At 48.5% G+C, this 21,151-nt stretch overlaps 1 protein-coding gene and 1 long non-coding RNA gene across 2 annotated transcripts in view; both read left to right on the top strand.

The window, feature by feature from the left end:
* The window catches only part of LOC119847438 (butyrophilin subfamily 3 member A2-like), a 52,606-nt gene extending 40,212 nt beyond the window's left edge, over nt 1-12,394 (top strand). The window contains exons 12-14 of the mRNA XM_043501680.1: nt 4,460-4,486; nt 5,202-5,237; nt 12,318-12,394. Coding sequence (XP_043357615.1) covers nt 4,460-4,486; nt 5,202-5,237; nt 12,318-12,394 — 140 coding nt within the window. The remainder of the gene's footprint in view (nt 1-4,459; nt 4,487-5,201; nt 5,238-12,317) is intronic.
* A 664-nt stretch (nt 12,395-13,058) lies between these two features.
* Nucleotides 13,059-20,845, top strand: LOC122457258. The gene is made up of 3 exons (XR_006276734.1): nt 13,059-13,095; nt 20,074-20,100; nt 20,810-20,845. It is a non-coding gene; the product is annotated as an uncharacterized LOC122457258 (long non-coding RNA).
* The last annotated feature ends 306 nt before the right edge of the window (nt 20,846-21,151 follow it).

Below are 21,151 nucleotides of genomic sequence, written 5' to 3'. Positions count from 1 at the left end.
AACAGAACATGTAATCATCAAGGGTCTTCCAGGCAGGGTTTCAAAAGTGAGACATGAAACACTGGGTGAAACTCCTGGGAGAGCGCTAGTTGATGTTCAAAAATGACTGAGTTTACCTGTTACTGGATCCTAAAGGGGCCAAGGAACTAAAAGTCCAGCTTGTGAGAGGGTCTGTCTGAATGGAGATGCTCCATGGGGAGCCATACCTTTTGTCCCACTGAGTAGGTGAGGCCTTGCTGTTGAGGGTGGTCTGCATAGCACTTATAGTCTGCACTTATAGATTCATAGCTATTAAGGTCAGAAGGGACCATTATGATCATCTAGTCTGACCTCCTGCACAATACAGGCCACAGAATCTCACCCACCCACTCCTGCAATAAACCTCTCACCTATGTCTGAGCTATTGAAGTCCTCAAATCATGGTTTAAAGACTTCAAGGTGCACAGAATCTTCCAGCAAGTGACCCGTGCCCCATGCTACAGAGGAAGGCAATAAACCCCAGGGCTTCTTCCAATCTGCCCTGGAAGAAAATTCCTTCCTGACCCCAAATATGGCAATCAGCTGAACCCTGAGCATATGGGCAAGATGCACCAGCCAGATACCCAGGATAGAATTCTCTGTAGTAACTCAGATCCCACCCCATCTAACATCCCATCACAGGCCATTGGGGCTATTTACCATGAATATTTAAAGATTAATTAATTGCCAAATTCATGATATCCCATCATACCATCTCCTCCATAAACTTATCGAGTTTAATCTTGAAGCCAGATTGGTCTTTTGCCCCCACTGCTTCCCTTGGAAGGCTATTCCAGAACTTCACTCCTCTGATGGTTAGAAACCTTCCTCTAATTTCACGTCTAAACTTCCCGATGGCCAGTTTATATCCATTTGTTCTTGTGTCCACATTGGAACTGAGCTTAAATAATTCCTCTCCCTCTCCGATATTTATCCCTCTGATATATTTATAGAGAGCAATCATCTCTCCCCTCAACCTTCTTTTGGTCAGGTTAAACAAGCCAAGCTCTTTGAGTCTCCCTTCATAAGACAGGTTTTCCATTCCTCGGATCATCCTAGTAGCCCTTCTCTATACCTCTTCCCGTTTGAATTCATCCTTCTTAAACATGGGAGACCAGAACTGCACACCGTATTCCAAGTGCCTATTCAAGATGTTTCCTCGCTCATGGGCCTGATGAATCCACTGTACTAGGTTCCGAGATGGCTGGGATGGGAGAAGACATTGGTAATTGCAGATGGAATCAGGGGTGGTATCCTTAATTGGTGGAAAATGGTCTTTGATTCATGGATGAATGGTCTATATTGTTATATGCTGTCATAAATATAAAGGGAAGGGTAAACACCTTTAAAATCCCTCCTGGCCAGAGGAAAAATCCTTTCACCTGTAAAGGGTTAAGAAGCTTGGATAACCTCGCTGGCAGCTGACCACAATGACCAATGAGGAGACAAGATACTTTCAAAGCTGGAGGGAGGGAGAAACAAAGGGTCTGTCTGTGTGATGCTTTTGTCTGGGACAGAACAGGAATGGAATCTTAGAATTTAGTAAATAATCTAGCTAGAGATGCGTTAGATTATGATTTCTTTAAATGGCTGAGAAATTAGACTGTGCTGAATAGAATGAATATTCTTGTCTTTGTGTCTTTCTTGTAACTTAAGGTTTTGCCTAGAGGGATTCTCTATGTTTTGAATCTAATTACCCTGTAAGGTATTTACCATCCTGATTTTACAGAGGTGATTCTTTTTACCTTTTCTTATATTAAAATTCTTCTTGTAAGAAATTGAATATTTTTTCATTGTTCTTAAGATCCAAGGGTTTGGGTCTGTGGTCACCTATGCAAATTGGTGAGGATTTTTATTAAGCCTTCCCCAGGCGGGGGAGGCGGGAGGGGGCAAGGTTTTGGTGAGGATTTTGGGGGGAAAGACGTTTCCAAACAACGCTTTCTCAAAAATAAACCCAGACGTTTGGTGGTGGCAGTGGAAGTCCAAGGGCAAAAGGTAAAATAACTTCCCCAAGGGACAAACTTTCTCCTAAGCTTACTTTTACCAGCTTAGGTTGTTTTCATGCAGGTCCCCACATCTGTACCCTAGAGTTCAGAGTGGGGAAGGAACCTTGACATATGCAAACTCTGCAGAAGGGAGAAGCGAGGACCAATCACCCTGGTGGTGGCTGACGTAACATCACAGGCTACTGTTTGAGGTTCTGGTTGGTCCTTTTTTTTGGCCACTGGATGTTGGAGAGAATGCGGAGTGAAGACACGTGTGGACCCCTATCAGGCAAAGGGCACCAGAACCAGGCCATGGACTGAGGCCCCTGATCAGAGATGATGGCTTCTGGAAAGTCGTGGAGGCAGACTGCATGATTTATATATATAGTTGGGCAATCCCTTCAGCGGAGGGTACGCCCGTGCAGGAGACAAATGGGGCCATTTTAGGAAACTGTCAGTATTGCCATGAATATGTTGGACTTTGGTAATTCTACAATAAAGTTCACAGCGATAGCTGCCCAAGGTTGAGACAGGATGTCCAAGGGATGGAGGAGACCACTGTGTGTGTGTCATCTTGGCATAGGCACAAATATCACAGGAGGCAATGAATGACTGCATTATGGGATGCATTCAAGGCCACCAAAAGGGACGGGATATTAACCGTTGGGTCTTAAAGTTCCCCAAGTGTTGCACTAGAGAAAAATCATGGCAGACCACAACTGTTGCTGGGCCTGGAGGAACACAGAAAAGTTCCCTCCTGTACCTGACACCTTTCTGGGAGTTGTGCTGTTATTTGTTGACAATGACTAGTTCGTCAGGTGGAATTCCCGAGGCAGAGGCAGAGCGTCTCAATGCGAATATATTCTGGTGAGGAGCTGTGCTGAGAATGTTACGCCCAGGGTGTTGGCCTGGCTGGTTTTGGTTCTAGGGCAATATGTGATGATGAAATCAAATCTTGAGAAAAATAGAACCCAAGAGAGGTGTAGCTGGTTTAAGGCTATTGTCTTTCATGGGGACTCACAGGTAGGATCAGTGAATACCTCATACCAACATGTATCGGCAGGAAGGTGGTGAAAATGGGCTCCAGAGAAGGGTGTGCTGCCTTGCCCCTGTGGGATCTTTCCTAGGACAACCTGAGCTGTTCAAACTTGGTGCAGATCATCCAATAGAAGTGACGTGGCTTGGAGGAAGACTTCCCAGTTCGATAGCACCGGAATGTTGCCCTCAAGAAAGGGGAGACCCAGTCTCAGGGTTCCCCAGATACCAGGCTGATAACCAGCCTCACCTTTGCATGATCAGTAGGGTAGGACTGAGGACACATCATGAACAGAAGGCGACATTGGTTATAAACCCCCGGTATCACTGGCAGAAAGAAAAGGAGTACTTGTGGCACCTTAGAGACTAACAAATTTATTAGAGCATAAGCTTTCGTGAGCTACAGCTCACTTCATCGGATGCATTTGGTGGAAATTACCATCTAACCGTTCAGGTAGATGTATCAGAGAACAGGGCTCCTTGGGTCATGTCTGGAGTGGGGCATTTTGCATCCACAGCTGTCTTACGGGCTCCTGCAATAGCTGGCCCTCCAAGGTCAGCTGGGCAGCCCAGGTTTGCAGGGCTTGGTGTCTGTCTGATGGTGGACGGGCCACTCAAGCGAGTCTTGTGCTCCAGAGGGCAGCAGTTGGGTAGCTGGATCCATTCTTCCAGCACCAGGCCCACTCATGTGGCCTACATGGTCTGTGTAGACGGTCACAGATGGACCATGGTTGGTCATGCCTAGTGGTGAGAATAGGAGTTGGAAGCCATAAGCTGGCCAGGTCAGGCTACCAAGAGATCAGAGTCCAAGACGGTGCTGAAAGGCAGACGGAGAGTCAGGTGTCAGGAGGCAGCAGCTCATGTTACCTGGAGATCAGAGTCAGGCAGCAGGAGCAGGTAGCACAGGGGAGGCAGCACTAAGCAGGGGAAACCCAGTTGCACAGGCAGCTTCCTGGTCCTGTGTTTGGTTTAAATAGAAGCAGGGAACCAATCAGGACTCCCGAAGTTCCACCAATCAGATCCCAGGACTGGAATCCTCTGTCGCAGCTGAGCTTCGCATTCTGGGGACTGTTCACTGGTCACTGGATGGGGGATGAGGGGGTCAGTCCCATCAGACAATGCCAGTAATAGCCGTGTAGCTGGGAGTAGCAGGAGCAGTGGCTCATGGTAGCTGCCCAATTACGCACCCAGCAGATCTGAACAGGTGTGTACTTGAGCGGCTAGCCCACGCTACTGCACATGCCACCATGCTACTTTAGCACACAGGCTTGAGCAGAACTAACATGTCTCTGCCAGCCCGAACTGGGAAGCACCTTCCCAGCTGCAGTGTAGATGTACCCAAATTTGGAAGAGCCCCATGGGACTGTGCTCAGAATGCCCCACGCTGAAGCCATGATGGTCTCCTTTTCTTCTCTCCCCAGAACGTGGCAAGCTGCATGAGACAATTGGTAAGTTCATCCACCTCCGCAATAGATCCTCCAGCCACACACAGTGCTGAGCAGATCCAGATGCATCGACACCGCAGGGCAGGCTGAGTGAACAGTTCTGGATGAAAGCAGCCACATTAGAGTCACCCCAGTCCCACCACAGCACTGTGAGCGCTCTGCAGCAGACACAGGGTCACCTGCTCTCATGCCTGGATGGATAGACAGACAGGTGTCACTTGGCCTTTGGCAATCCAATGCCAATCACTTTGTTCTGATGCAGCAGAAGGGGGCCAGCTGCTCTGTATAGATGACAGCTGCAGTGCAGGATCTTCTGGGCCTTTTTCCAGAACATGGCTCACCTTTCCATGCTTTATTGGCAAGGCCAGATCCCAGATGTGAGCCCCAATCATCTGCACGTCCATCCCCTAGTTACACCTGGAGTACGTAGCTTTGATGCTCCAAAGGACTATTAGAAACACAGAAAAGGAATTCTTCTTAGACAGAAAGGTTGAGAATGTCTGAGCTGTATCGGGATCCAGACCCACGTCTTCCATCAAGGTTAGATGCTTTGCAGATCCCAGGGCTCCTGCATGTTGGTGCGTATCACTAACTGCCAGCTCTGCTCCTATCAAAGCTGCTGGCTCCTACCCTGGGGCTGGGTAACTCAGTCATTATGGGGCACACAGCATCACGCAGCACATCTCTGTGTCTAACTCTTTTCTCTTCCCCATTTTAGCATCTAAGGAGAAGAAGAACAAGGAACTGGAATCAGGTACTTGGATAATCCCTAGTAAACATGTGTCTGTGCTTTCACGTTCTAACGTGATAGGAAAATCACCACACACAGTGGAGCTAGTGGTGGTGTTAGGTTCCTGCAAGCTGTACAATTCCAGGGAACCCCGAGGCAGTGAGGGACCCCCTGAAAGCCACCCCTCTACACCCACCTTGCCTCAGTGGCTACTGCCAGTCATCATCTAGCCCCTGGTCTCAAGGGGCAGACTGCACTCTGTAATGGCCACTCATCATTGTTAAGGGGGTTGGACCAGCTGCCTCTACCTATTCGCAGGCTGCACCTCCCAGCCCCAGTACCTGCATAGGCCTTTATCAAGGTCTCAGCCTGGGGAGTTGCCAGGCTGGAGCTTCCCAGCTCCTCTTGCCCTTCCCAGCACTGCTCTGTCTAATGTACCTTATTCCCAAGCAGCTAAGTCCTTCTCCCTCCACAGGTGGAGAGAGACTCTTTGCCTTCTGGGGCTGCAGCTCTTTTATAGGGCCCAGCCTGGCCCTGATTGGCTGCCTCCCAGCCTTTTCTTATTGGCTCTCAGCCCCAGCCCTCTCCAAGGGCTGGCCTTTAACTCTTTTAGGGCTGGAGCGGGGTGACATTAATTCATTAATGATCTGGAGGATGGTGTGGATTGCACTCTCAGCAAGTTTGCAGATGACACTAAACTGGGAGGAGAGGTAGACACACTGGAGGGTAGGGATAGGATACAGAGGGCCCTAGACAAATTAGAGGATTGGGCCAAAAGAAATCTGATGAGGTTCAAGGTTCAACAAGGATAAGTGAGGAGTCCTACACTTAGGATGGAAGAATCCCATGCATCGCTACAGACTAGGGACCAAATGGCTCGGCAGCAGTTCTGCAGAAAAAGACCTAGGGGTTACAGTGGACGAGAAGCTGGATATGAGTCAACAGTGTGCCGTTGTTGCCAAGAAGGCCAATGGCATTTTGGACTGTATAAGTAGGGGCATTGCCAGCAGATCGAGGGACGGGATCGTTCCCCTCTATTTGACATTGGTGAGGCCTCATCTGGAGTCCTGTGTCCAGTTTTGGGCCCCACACTACAAAAAGGATGTGGAAAAATTGGAGAGAGTCCAGCGGAGGGCAACAAAAATGATTAGGGGACTGGAACACATGACTTATGAGGAGAGGCTGAGAGAACTGGAATTGGTCTGCGGAAGAGAAGAATGAGGGGGGATTTTATAGCTGCTTTCAACTACCTGAAAGGGGGTTCCAGAGAGGATAGAGTTAAGCTCTTCTCAGTGGTAGCAGATGACAGAATGAGGAGTAATGGTCTCAAGTTGCAGTGGGGGAGGTTTAGGTTGTATATTAGGAAAAACTTTTTCACTAGGAGGGTGGTGAAGCTCTGGAATGCGTTACCTAGGGAGGTGGTGGAATCTCCTTCCTTAGAGGTTTTTAAGGTCAGGCTTGACAAAGCCCTGGCTGGGATGATTTAGTTGGGGTTGGTGCTGCTTTGAGCAGGGGGTTGGACTAGATGACCTCCTGAGGTCCCTTCCAACCCTGATATTCTATGATTCTATGAATTGCAGGTGGAATCAGGAGTGGTATCCTTAGTTAGTGGAAAATGATCTTTGATCCACAGATGCATGGTCTGTGTTGTTATGTGGAAACTCTGCAGAAGGCAGAAGTGAGGACTGGTGGTGGCTGGCATAACATCACAGCTACTGTTCGATGATCTGGTTGGTCCTTTCCTTTTGCACACTGGACTTGGGAGGGTAAATGGAGAAAAGACACATGTGATACGCCATCAGGCAAAGGGCCTTGCATCAGAACTGGGCCATGAAATGAGGCCCCTGATCAGAGGTGATGCGTTCTGGAAGGTCGTGGAGGCGGACTGCATGGTTTATACATAGTTGGGCCATCCCTGCAGCTTAGGATACCCCTGTGCTGGACCAAGAGGGCCATTTTGGTAAAGTATCCACTACTGTCAATATTGCTATAGATTTCTACAATAATATCTACAGTGGTAGCCACCCAGAGTTGAGACGGGATCTGCAAGTGTTGGAGGAGACAGTAGGTGTGTATGTCATCTTGTCATAGGCACAAAAATCACAGGAGGCAATGAATGACTGTATTTTGGGGTGCATCTGGAGCCACCAAAAGGGACGGGATATTAACCGTTGAGCCTTACAGTTCCCCAAGTCAGTGGGGGGTGGGCTGGCGCTTACTGGCTCATAAGAGCCTGTGGACCAGGTTCCAGGACATCTCTCTGGCATCAGTTCTTTGCCACATGAGGCCCTCCGGGCAACACTTGACTGGGCTTTTGGGGGGTGATTATTATGCAATGCTCATACTACTGCAGGGGTGGGTATATTTTCCACCAGATCTCTATTGTGATGGGGGCTGTATCCCTCCCAGATAAGATACCAAAGCCTGCCAAAAGAACAACATAAGAACATAAGAATGGCCCTACTGAGTCAGGCCAAAGGTCCATCTAGCTCGGTATCCTGTCTTTTAACAAAAAGAAAAGGAGTACTTGTGGCACCTTAGAGACTAACAAATTTATTAGAGCATAAGCTTTCGTGAGCTACAGCTCACTTCATCGGAAACCTGTCTTTTAACAGTGGCCAGTGCCAGGTGCCCCAGAGGGAATGAACAGAACATGTAATCATCAAGGGTCTTCCAGGCAGGGTTTCAAAAGTGAGACATGACACACTGGGTGAAACTCCTGGGAGAGCGCTAGTTGATGTTCAAAAATGAATGAGTTTACCTGTTACTGGATCCTAAAGGGGCCAAGGAACAAAAAGTCCAGCTTGTGAGAGGGTCTGTCTGTATGGAGATGCTCCATGGGGAGCCATACCTTTTGTCCCACTGAGTAGGTGAGGCCTTGCTGTTGAGGATGGTCTGCATAGCACTTATAGTCTGCACTTATAGATTCATAGCTATTAAGGTCAGAAGGGACCATTATGATCATCTAGTCTGACCTCCTGCACAATGCAGGCCACAGAATCTCACCCACCCACTCCTGCAATAAACCTCTCACCTATGTCTGAGCTATTGAAGTCCTCAAATCATGGTTTAAAGACTTCAAGGTGCACAGAATCTTCCAGCAAGTGACCCGTGCCCCATGCTACAGAGGAAGGCAATAAACCCCAGGGCTTCTTCCAATGTGCCCTGGAAGAAAATTCCTTCCTGACCCCAAATATGGCAATCAGCTGAACCCTGAGCATATGGGCAAGATGCACCAGCCAGATACCCAGGATAGAATTCTCTGTAGTAACTCAGATCCCACCCCATCTAACATCCCATCACAGGCCATTGGGGCTATTTACCATGAATATTTAAAGATTAATTAATTGCCAAATTCATGATATCCCATCATACCATCTCCTCCATAAACTTATCGAGTTTAATCTTGAAGCCAGATTGGTCTTTTGCCCCCACTGCTTCCCTTGGAAGGCTATTCCAGAACTTCACTCCTCTGATGGTTAGAAACCTTCCTCTAATTTCACGTCTAAACTTCCCGATGGCCAGTTTATATCCATTTGTTCTTGTGTCCACATTGGAACTGAGCTTAAATAATTCCTCTCCCTCTCCGATATTTATCCCTCTGATATATTTATAGAGAGCAATCATCTCTCCCCTCAACCTTCTTTTGGTCAGGTTAAACAAGCCAAGCTCTTTGAGTCTCCCTTCATAAGACAGGTTTTCCATTCCTCGGATCATCCTAGTAGCCCTTCTCTATACCTCTTCCCGTTTGAATTCATCCTTCTTAAACATGGGAGACCAGAACTGCACACCGTATTCCAAGTGCCTATTCAAGATGTTTCCTCGCTCATGGGCCTGATGAATCCACTGTACTAGGTTCCGAGATGGCTGGGATGGGAGAAGACATTGGTAATTGCAGATGGAATCAGGGGTGGTATCCTTAATTGGTGGAAAATGGTCTTTGATTCATGGATGAATGGTCTATATTGTTATATGCTGTCATAAATATAAAGGGAAGGGTAAACACCTTTAAAATCCCTCCTGGCCAGAGGAAAAATCCTTTCACCTGTAAAGGGTTAAGAAGCTTGGATAACCTCGCTGGCAGCTGACCACAATGACCAATGAGGAGACAAGATACTTTCAAAGCTGGAGGGAGGGAGAAACAAAGGGTCTGTCTGTGTGATGCTTTTGTCTGGGACAGAACAGGAATGGAATCTTAGAATTTAGTAAATAATCTAGCTAGAGATGCGTTAGATTATGATTTCTTTAAATGGCTGAGAAATTAGACTGTGCTGAATAGAATGAATATTCTTGTCTTTGTGTCTTTCTTGTAACTTAAGGTTTTGCCTAGAGGGATTCTCTATGTTTTGAATCTAATTACCCTGTAAGGTATTTACCATCCTGATTTTACAGAGGTGATTCTTTTTACCTTTTCTTATATTAAAATTCTTCTTGTAAGAAATTGAATATTTTTTCATTGTTCTTAAGATCCAAGGGTTTGGGTCTGTGGTCACCTATGCAAATTGGTGAGGATTTTTATTAAGCCTTCCCCAGGCGGGGGAGGCGGGAGGGGGCAAGGTTTTGGTGAGGATTTTGGGGGGAAAGACGTTTCCAAACAACGCTTTCTCAAAAATAAACCCAGACGTTTGGTGGTGGCAGTGGAAGTCCAAGGGCAAAAGGTAAAATAACTTCCCCAAGGGACAAACTTTCTCCTAAGCTTACTTTTACCAGCTTAGGTTGTTTTCATGCAGGTCCCCACATCTGTACCCTAGAGTTCAGAGTGGGGAAGGAACCTTGACATATGCAAACTCTGCAGAAGGGAGAAGCGAGGACCAATCACCCTGGTGGTGGCTGACGTAACATCACAGGCTACTGTTTGAGGTTCTGGTTGGTCCTTTTTTTTGGCCACTGGATGTTGGAGAGAATGCGGAGTGAAGACACGTGTGGACCCCTATCAGGCAAAGGGCACCAGAACCAGGCCATGGACTGAGGCCCCTGATCAGAGATGATGGCTTCTGGAAAGTCGTGGAGGCAGACTGCATGATTTATATATATAGTTGGGCAATCCCTTCAGCGGAGGGTACGCCCGTGCAGGAGACAAATGGGGCCATTTTAGGAAACTGTCAGTATTGCCATGAATATGTTGGACTTTGGTAATTCTACAATAAAGTTCACAGCGATAGCTGCCCAAGGTTGAGACAGGATGTCCAAGGGATGGAGGAGACCACTGTGTGTGTGTCATCTTGGCATAGGCACAAATATCACAGGAGGCAATGAATGACTGCATTATGGGATGCATTCAAGGCCACCAAAAGGGACGGGATATTAACCGTTGGGTCTTAAAGTTCCCCAAGTGTTGCACTAGAGAAAAATCATGGCAGACCACAACTGTTGCTGGGCCTGGAGGAACACAGAAAAGTTCCCTCCTGTACCTGACACCTTTCTGGGAGTTGTGCTGTTATTTGTTGACAATGACTAGTTCGTCAGGTGGAATTCCCGAGGCAGAGGCAGAGCGTCTCAATGCGAATATATTCTGGTGAGGAGCTGTGCTGAGAATGTTACGCCCAGGGTGTTGGCCTGGCTGGTTTTGGTTCTAGGGCAATATGTGATGATGAAATCAAATCTTGAGAAAAATAGAACCCAAGAGAGGTGTAGCTGGTTTAAGGCTATTGTCTTTCATGGGGACTCACAGGTAGGATCAGTGAATACCTCATACCAACATGTATCGGCAGGAAGGTGGTGAAAATGGGCTCCAGAGAAGGGTGTGCTGCCTTGCCCCTGTGGGATCTTTCCTAGGACAACCTGAGCTGTTCAAACTTGGTGCAGATCATCCAATAGAAGTGACGTGGCTTGGAGGAAGACTTCCCAGTTCGATAGCACCGGAATGTTGCCCTCAAGAAAGGGGAGACCCAGTCTCAGGGTTCCCCAGATACCAGGCTGATAACCAGCCTCACCTTTGCATGATCAGTAGGGTAGGACTGAGGACACATCATGAACAGAAGGCGACATTGGTTATAAACCCCCGGTATCACTGGCAGAAAGAAAAGGAGTACTTGTGGCACCTTAGAGACTAACAAATTTATTAGAGCATAAGCTTTCGTGAGCTACAGCTCACTTCATCGGATGCATTTGGTGGAAATTACCATCTAACCGTTCAGGTAGATGTATCAGAGAACAGGGCTCCTTGGGTCATGTCTGGAGTGGGGCATTTTGCATCCACAGCTGTCTTACGGGCTCCTGCAATAGCTGGCCCTCCAAGGTCAGCTGGGCAGCCCAGGTTTGCAGGGCTTGGTGTCTGTCTGATGGTGGACGGGCCACTCAAGCGAGTCTTGTGCTCCAGAGGGCAGCAGTTGGGTAGCTGGATCCATTCTTCCAGCACCAGGCCCACTCATGTGGCCTACATGGTCTGTGTAGACGGTCACAGATGGACCATGGTTGGTCATGCCTAGTGGTGAGAATAGGAGTTGGAAGCCATAAGCTGGCCAGGTCAGGCTACCAAGAGATCAGAGTCCAAGACGGTGCTGAAAGGCAGACGGAGAGTCAGGTGTCAGGAGGCAGCAGCTCATGTTACCTGGAGATCAGAGTCAGGCAGCAGGAGCAGGTAGCACAGGGGAGGCAGCACTAAGCAGGGGAAACCCAGTTGCACAGGCAGCTTCCTGGTCCTGTGTTTGGTTTAAATAGAAGCAGGGAACCAATCAGGACTCCCGAAGTTCCACCAATCAGATCCCAGGACTGGAATCCTCTGTCGCAGCTGAGCTTCGCATTCTGGGGACTGTTCACTGGTCACTGGATGGGGGATGAGGGGGTCAGTCCCATCAGACAATGCCAGTAATAGCCGTGTAGCTGGGAGTAGCAGGAGCAGTGGCTCATGGTAGCTGCCCAATTACGCACCCAGCAGATCTGAACAGGTGTGTACTTGAGCGGCTAGCCCACGCTACTGCACATGCCACCATGCTACTTTAGCACACAGGCTTGAGCAGAACTAACATGTCTCTGCCAGCCCGAACTGGGAAGCACCTTCCCAGCTGCAGTGTAGATGTACCCAAATTTGGAAGAGCCCCATGGGACTGTGCTCAGAATGCCCCACGCTGAAGCCATGATGGTCTCCTTTTCTTCTCTCCCCAGAACGTGGCAAGCTGCATGAGACAATTGGTAAGTTCATCCACCTCCGCAATAGATCCTCCAGCCACACACAGTGCTGAGCAGATCCAGATGCATCGACACCGCAGGGCAGGCTGAGTGAACAGTTCTGGATGAAAGCAGCCACATTAGAGTCACCCCAGTCCCACCACAGCACTGTGAGCGCTCTGCAGCAGACACAGGGTCACCTGCTCTCATGCCTGGATGGATAGACAGACAGGTGTCACTTGGCCTTTGGCAATCCAATGCCAATCACTTTGTTCTGATGCAGCAGAAGGGGGCCAGCTGCTCTGTATAGATGACAGCTGCAGTGCAGGATCTTCTGGGCCTTTTTCCAGAACATGGCTCACCTTTCCATGCTTTATTGGCAAGGCCAGATCCCAGATGTGAGCCCCAATCATCTGCACGTCCATCCCCTAGTTACACCTGGAGTACGTAGCTTTGATGCTCCAAAGGACTATTAGAAACACAGAAAAGGAATTCTTCTTAGACAGAAAGGTTGAGAATGTCTGAGCTGTATCGGGATCCAGACCCACGTCTTCCATCAAGGTTAGATGCTTTGCAGATCCCAGGGCTCCTGCATGTTGGTGCGTATCACTAACTGCCAGCTCTGCTCCTATCAAAGCTGCTGGCTCCTACCCTGGGGCTGGGTAACTCAGTCATTATGGGGCACACAGCATCACGCAGCACATCTCTGTGTCTAACTCTTTTCTCTTCCCCATTTTAGCATCTAAGGAGAAGAAGAACAAGGAACTGGAATCAGGTACTTGGATAATCCCTAGTAAACATGTGTCTGTGCTTTCACGTTCTAACGTGATAGGAAAATCACCACACACAGTGGAGCTAGTGGTGGTGTTAGGTTCCTGCAAGCTGTACAATTCCAGGGAACCCCGAGGCAGTGAGGGACCCCCTGAAAGCCACCCCTCTACACCCACCTTGCCTCAGTGGCTACTGCCAGTCATCATCTAGCCCCTGGTCTCAAGGGGCAGACTGCACTCTGTAATGGCCACTCATCATTGTTAAGGGGGTTGGACCAGCTGCCTCTACCTATTCGCAGGCTGCACCTCCCAGCCCCAGTACCTGCATAGGCCTTTATCAAGGTCTCAGCCTGGGGAGTTGCCAGGCTGGAGCTTCCCAGCTCCTCTTGCCCTTCCCAGCACTGCTCTGTCTAATGTACCTTATTCCCAAGCAGCTAAGTCCTTCTCCCTCCACAGGTGGAGAGAGACTCTTTGCCTTCTGGGGCTGCAGCTCTTTTATAGGGCCCAGCCTGGCCCTGATTGGCTGCCTCCCAGCCTTTTCTTATTGGCTCTCAGCCCCAGCCCTCTCCAAGGGCTGGCCTTTAACTCTTTTAGGGCTGGAGCGGGGTGACATTAATTCATTAATGATCTGGAGGATGGTGTGGATTGCACTCTCAGCAAGTTTGCAGATGACACTAAACTGGGAGGAGAGGTAGACACACTGGAGGGTAGGGATAGGATACAGAGGGCCCTAGACAAATTAGAGGATTGGGCCAAAAGAAATCTGATGAGGTTCAAGGTTCAACAAGGATAAGTGAGGAGTCCTACACTTAGGATGGAAGAATCCCATGCATCGCTACAGACTAGGGACCAAATGGCTCGGCAGCAGTTCTGCAGAAAAAGACCTAGGGGTTACAGTGGACGAGAAGCTGGATATGAGTCAACAGTGTGCCGTTGTTGCCAAGAAGGCCAATGGCATTTTGGACTGTATAAGTAGGGGCATTGCCAGCAGATCGAGGGACGGGATCGTTCCCCTCTATTTGACATTGGTGAGGCCTCATCTGGAGTCCTGTGTCCAGTTTTGGGCCCCACACTACAAAAAGGATGTGGAAAAATTGGAGAGAGTCCAGCGGAGGGCAACAAAAATGATTAGGGGACTGGAACACATGACTTATGAGGAGAGGCTGAGAGAACTGGAATTGGTCTGCGGAAGAGAAGAATGAGGGGGGATTTTATAGCTGCTTTCAACTACCTGAAAGGGGGTTCCAGAGAGGATAGAGTTAAGCTCTTCTCAGTGGTAGCAGATGACAGAATGAGGAGTAATGGTCTCAAGTTGCAGTGGGGGAGGTTTAGGTTGTATATTAGGAAAAACTTTTTCACTAGGAGGGTGGTGAAGCTCTGGAATGCGTTACCTAGGGAGGTGGTGGAATCTCCTTCCTTAGAGGTTTTTAAGGTCAGGCTTGACAAAGCCCTGGCTGGGATGATTTAGTTGGGGTTGGTGCTGCTTTGAGCAGGGGGTTGGACTAGATGACCTCCTGAGGTCCCTTCCAACCCTGATATTCTATGATTCTATGAATTGCAGGTGGAATCAGGAGTGGTATCCTTAGTTAGTGGAAAATGATCTTTGATCCACAGATGCATGGTCTGTGTTGTTATGTGGAAACTCTGCAGAAGGCAGAAGTGAGGACTGGTGGTGGCTGGCATAACATCACAGCTACTGTTCGATGATCTGGTTGGTCCTTTCCTTTTGCACACTGGACTTGGGAGGGTAAATGGAGAAAAGACACATGTGATACGCCATCAGGCAAAGGGCCTTGCATCAGAACTGGGCCATGAAATGAGGCCCCTGATCAGAGGTGATGCGTTCTGGAAGGTCGTGGAGGCGGACTGCATGGTTTATACATAGTTGGGCCATCCCTGCAGCTTAGGATACCCCTGTGCTGGACCAAGAGGGCCATTTTGGTAAAGTATCCACTACTGTCAATATTGCTATAGATTTCTACAATAATATCTACAGTGGTAGCCACCCAGAGTTGAGACGGGATCTGCAAGTGTTGGAGGAGACAGTAGGTGTGTATGTCATCTTGTCATAGGCACAAAAATCACAGGAGGCAATGAATGACTGTATTTTGGGGTGCATCTGGAGCCACCAAAAGGGACGGGATATTAACCGTTGAGCCTTACAGTTCCCCAAGTCAGTGGGGGGTGGGCTGGCGCTTACTGGCTCATAAGAGCCTGTGGACCAGGTTCCAGGACATCTCTCTGGCATCAGTTCTTTGCCACATGAGGCCCTCCGGGCAACACTTGACTGGGCTTTTGGGGGGTGATTATTATGCAATGCTCATACTACTGCAGGGGTGGGTATATTTTCCACCAGATCTCTATTGTGATGGGGGCTGTATCCCTCCCAGATAAGATACCAAAGCCTGCCAAAAGAACAACATAAGAACATAAGAATGGCCCTACTGAGTCAGGCCAAAGGTCCATCTAGCTCGGTATCCTGTCTTTTAACAAAAAGAAAAGGAGTACTTGTGGCACCTTAGAGACTAACAAATTTATTAGAGCATAAGCTTTCGTGAGCTACAGCTCACTTCATCGGAAACCTGTCTTTTAACAGTGGCCAGTGCCAGGTGCCCCAGAGGGAATGAACAGAACATGTAATCATCAAGGGTCTTCCAGGCAGGGTTTCAAAAGTGAGACATGACACACTGGGTGAAACTCCTGGGAGAGCGCTAGTTGATGTTCAAAAATGAATGAGTTTACCTGTTACTGGATCCTAAAGGGGCCAAGGAACAAAAAGTCCAGCTTGTGAGAGGGTCTGTCTGTATGGAGATGCTCCATGGGGAGCCATACCTTTTGTCCCACTGAGTAGGTGAGGCCTTGCTGTTGAGGATGGTCTGCATAGCACTTATAGTCTGCACTTATAGATTCATAGCTATTAAGGTCAGAAGGGACCATTATGATCATCTAGTCTGACCTCCTGCACAATGCAGGCCACAGAATCTCACCCACCCACTCCTGCAATAAACCTCTCACCTATGTCTGAGCTATTGAAGTCCTCAAATCATGGTTTAAAGACTTCAAGGTGCACAGAATCTTCCAGCAAGTGACCCGTGCCCCATGCTACAGAGGAAGGCAATAAACCCCAGGGCTTCTTCCAATGTGCCCTGGAAGAAAATTCCTTCCTGACCCCAAATATGGCAATCAGCTGAACCCTGAGCATATGGGCAAGATGCACCAGCCAGATACCCAGGATAGAATTCTCTGTAGTAACTCAGATCCCACCCCATCTAACATCCCATCACAGGCCATTGGGGCTATTTACCATGAATATTTAAAGATTAATTAATTGCCAAATTCATGATATCCCATCATACCATCTCCTCCATAAACTTATCGAGTTTAATCTTGAAGCCAGATTGGTCTTTTGCCCCCACTGCTTCCCTTGGAAGGCTATTCCAGAACTTCACTCCTCTGATGGTTAGAAACCTTCCTCTAATTTCACGTCTAAACTTCCCGATGGCCAGTTTATATCCATTTGTTCTTGTGTCCACATTGGAACTGAGCTTAAATAATTCCTCTCCCTCTCCGATATTTATCCCTCTGATATATTTATAGAGAGCAATCATCTCTCCCCTCAACCTTCTTTTGGTCAGGCTAAACAAGCCAAGCTCTTTGAGTCTCCCTTCATAAGACAGGTTTTCCATTCCTCGGATCATCCTAGTAGCCCTTCTCTATACCTCTTCCCGTTTGAATTCATCCTTCTTAAACATGGGAGACCAGAACTGCACACCGTATTCCAAGTGCCTATTCAAGAGGTTTCCTCGCTCATGGGCCTGATGAATCCACTGTACTAGGTTCCGAGATGGCTGGGATGGGAGAAGACATTGGTAATTGCAGATGGAATCAGGGGTGGTATCCTTAATTGGTGGAAAATGGTCTTTGATTCATGGATGAATGGTCTATATTGTTATATGCTGTCATAAATATAAAGGGAAGGGTAAACACCTTTAAAATCCCTCCTGGCCAGAGGAAAAATCCTTTCACCTGTAAAGGGTTAAGAAGCTTGGATAACCTCGCTGGCAGCTGACCACAATGACCAATGAGGAGACAAGATACTTTCAAAGCTGGAGGGAGGGAGAAACAAAGGGTCTGTCTGTGTGATGCTTTTGTCTGGGACAGAACAGGAATGGAATCTTAGAATTTAGTAAATAATCTAGCTAGAGATGCGTTAGATTATGATTTCTTTAAATGGCTGAGAAATTAGACTGTGCTGAATAGAATGAATATTCTTGTCTTTGTGTCTTTCTTGTAACTTAAGGTTTTGCCTAGAGGGATTCTCTATGTTTTGAATCTAATTACCCTGTAAGGTATTTACCATCCTGATTTTACAGAGGTGATTCTTTTTACCTTTTCTTATATTAAAATTCTTCTTGTAAGAAATTGAATATTTTTTCATTGTTCTTAAGATCCAAGGGTTTGGGTCTGTGGTCACCTATGCAAATTGGTGAGGATTTTTATTAAGCCTTCCCCAGGCGGGGGAGGCGGGAGGGGGGCAAGGTTTTGGTGAGGATTTTGGGGGGAAAGACGTTTCCAAACAACGCTTTCTCAAAAATAAACCCAGACGTTTGGTGGTGGCAGTGGAAGTCCAAGGGCAAAAGGTAAAATAACTTCCCCAAGGGACAAACTTTCTCCTAAGCTTACTTTTACCAGCTTAGGTTGTTTTCATGCAGGTCCCCACATCTGTACCCTAGAGTTCAGAGTGGGGAAGGAACCTTGACATATGCAAACTCTGCAGAAGGGAGAAGCGAGGACCAATCACCCTGGTGGTGGCTGACGTAACATCACAGGCTACTGTTTGAGGTTCTGGTTGGTCCTTTTTTTTGGCCACTGGATGTTGGAGAGAATGCGGAGTGAAGACACGTGTGGACCCCTATCAGGCAAAGGGCACCAGAACCAGGCCATGGACTGAGGCCCCTGATCAGAGATGATGGCTTCTGGAAAGTCGTGGAGGCAGACTGCATGATTTATATATATATAGTTGGGCAATCCCTTCAGCGGAGGGTACGCCCGTGCAGGAGACAAATGGGGCCATTTTAGGAAACTGTCAGTATTGCCATGAATATGTTGGACTTTGGTAATTCTACAATAAAGTTCACAGCGATAGCTTCCCAAGGTTGAGACAGGATGTCCAAGGGATGGAGGAGACCGCTGTTTGTGTGTCATCTTGGCATAGGCACAAATATCACAGGAGGCAATGAATGACTGCATTATGGGTTGCATTCGGGGCCACCAAAAGGGACGGGATATTAACCCTTGGGTCTTACAGTTCCCCAAGTGTTTCACTAGAGAAAAATCATGGCAGACCACAACTGATGCTGGGCCTGGAGGAACACAGAAAGGTTCCCTCCTGTACCTGACACCTTTCTGGGAGTTGTGCTGTTATTTGTTGACAATGACTAGTTAGTCAGCTGGAATTACCAAGGAAGAGGCAGAGCATCTCAATGCTATATATCCTGGTGAGGAGCTGTGCTGAGAATGTTACGCCCAGGGTGTTGGCCTAGCTCGTTTTGGTTCTAGGGCAATATGTGATGATGAAATCAAATCTTGAGAAAAATAGGGCCCAAGGGAGATGCAGCTGGTTTAAGGCTTTTGCCTTTCATGATGACTCATAGGTAGGATCAGTGAATACCTCATACCAACCTGTATTGGCAGGAAGGTGGTGGAAATGAGCTCCAGAGAAGGGTGTGGTGCCCTGCCCCTGTGGGATCTTTCCTAAGACAGCCTGAGCTGTTCTAACTTGGTGCAAATCATCCAATAAAAGTGACGTGGCTTGGAGGAAGACTTCCCAGTTCGATAGCACCGGGATGTTGCCCTCCAGAAAGAAGAGACCCAGTCTCAGGCCTCCCCAGATACCAGGCTGATAACCACCCTCACCTTAGTACGATCAGTAGGGTAGGACTGAGGACGCATCATGAACAGAAGGCGACATTGGTTATAAACCCCCGGTATCGCTGGCAGTTACCGTCTAACCGTTCAGGTAGATGTATTAGAGAACAGGGCTCCGTGGGTCATGTCTGGAGTGGAGCATTTTGCATCCGCAGCTGTCTTACTGGCTCCTGCAATAGCTGGTCCTCCAAGGTCAGCTGGGCAGCCCAGGCCTGGAGGGCTTGGTGTCTGCCTAAGGCGGGCGGCCCACTCAAGCGTGTCTTGTGCTCCAGAGGGCAGCAGTTGGGTAGCTGGATCCATTCTTCCAGCACCAGGCCCACTCATGTGGCCTACGTGGTCTGTGCAGACGGTCACAACTGGACCATGGGTGGTCAAGCCTAGTGGTGAGAATAGGGGTTGGAAGCCATAAGCTGGCCAGGTCAGGCTACCAAGAGATCAGAGTCCAAGACGGTGCTGAAGGGCAGATGGAGAGTCAGATGTCAGGAGACAGCAGCTCATGTTACCTGGAGATCAGAGTCAGGCAGCAGGAGCAGGTAGCACAGGGGAGGCAGCACTAAGCAGGGGAAACCCAGTTGCACAGGCAGCTTCCTGGTCCTGTGTTTGGTTTAAATAGAAGCAGAGAACCAATCAGGACTCCCAAAGTTCCACCAATCAGATCCCAGATTCCCAATGGAATCCTCTGTCGCAGCTGAGCTTCGCATTCTGGGAACTGGTCACTGGATGGGGGATGAGGGGGTCAGTCCCGTCAGGCAATGCCAGTAATAGCCATGTAGCTGGGAGTAGCAGGGGCAGCGGCTCATGGTAGCTGCCCAACTACGCACCCAGCAAATCTGAACAGGTGTGTACTTGAGCGGCTAGCCCAAGCTACTGCACATGCCACCATGCTACTTTAGTACACTGGCTTGAGCAGAACTAACATGTCTCTGCCAGCCCGAACTGGGAAGCACCTTCCCAGCTGCAGTGTAGATGTACCCAAATTTGAAAGAGCCCCATGGGACTGTGCTCAGAATGCCCCACACTGAAGCCATGAAGGTCTCCTTTTCTTCTCTCCCCAGAGCGTGGCAAGCTGCGTGAGACAATTGGTAAGTTCATCCACCTCCGCAATAGATCCTCCAGCCACACACAGTGCTGAGCAGATCCAGATGCATCGACACTGCAGATCAGGGCTAAGTAAACAGCTCTGGCTGAAAACAGTCACATTAGAGTCACCCCAGTCCCACCACAGCACTGCGAGCTCTCTGCAGCAGACACAGGGTCACCTGCTCTTTTGCCTGGATAGACAGGTGTCACTTGGCCTTTGACAATCCAATGCCAATCACATTGTTCTGATGCAGCAGAAGGGGGCCAGCTGCTCTGTATAGATGACAGCTGCAGTGCAGGATCTTCTGGGCCATTGTCCAGAACATGGTTCACCTTTCCATGCTTTGTTCGCAAGGCCAGATCCCAGATGTGAGCCCCAATCATCTGCATGTCAATCCCCTAGTTACACCTGGAGTACGTAGCTTTGATGCTCCAAAGGACCATTAGTAACACAGAAAAGGAATTCTCCTTAGACAGAATTGGTTGAGAATGTCTCAGCTGTATTGGGATCCAGACCCACGTCTTCCATCAAGGTTAGATGCTTTGCAGATCCCAGGGCTCCTGCATGTTGGTGCGTATCACTAACTGCCAGCTCTGCTCCTATCAAAGCTGCTGGCTCCTGTCCTGGGGCTGGGTAACTCAGTCATTATGGGGCACACAGCATCACGCAGCACGTCTCTGTGTCTAACTCTTTTCTCTTCCCCATTTTAGCATCTAAGGAGAAGAAGAACAAGGAACTGGAATCAGGTACTTGGATAATCCCTAGTAAACATGTGTCTGTGCTTTCACGTTCTAACGTCACCACACACAGTGGAGCTAGTGGTGGTGTTGGGGTTCCCTGGAATTGTACATCTTGCAGGAACCTGAGGCAGCGAGGGACCCCCTGAAAGCCACAGCTGGTCAACCAGGCGTCAGCTGCTCCGTTTTACTGAGTGCTACCCAGGGTTCTGCATGGTGTCCTCTGCACAGCGTGAGCTCGCACACACCACACTTGCCAGGTCCCTGGTAGGGGCCCTGGAACTGAGCTGTGTAGGGGGTCCCCAATGGACAAAT

The sequence above is a fragment of the Dermochelys coriacea genome, chromosome 23, assembly GCF_009764565.3.
Source record: "Dermochelys coriacea isolate rDerCor1 chromosome 23, rDerCor1.pri.v4, whole genome shotgun sequence".
NCBI lineage: Eukaryota > Metazoa > Chordata > Testudines > Dermochelyidae > Dermochelys > Dermochelys coriacea.
The sequence above is the reverse complement of the archived record's forward strand: the minus strand, read 5'-3'. Positions and strand labels throughout refer to the sequence as shown.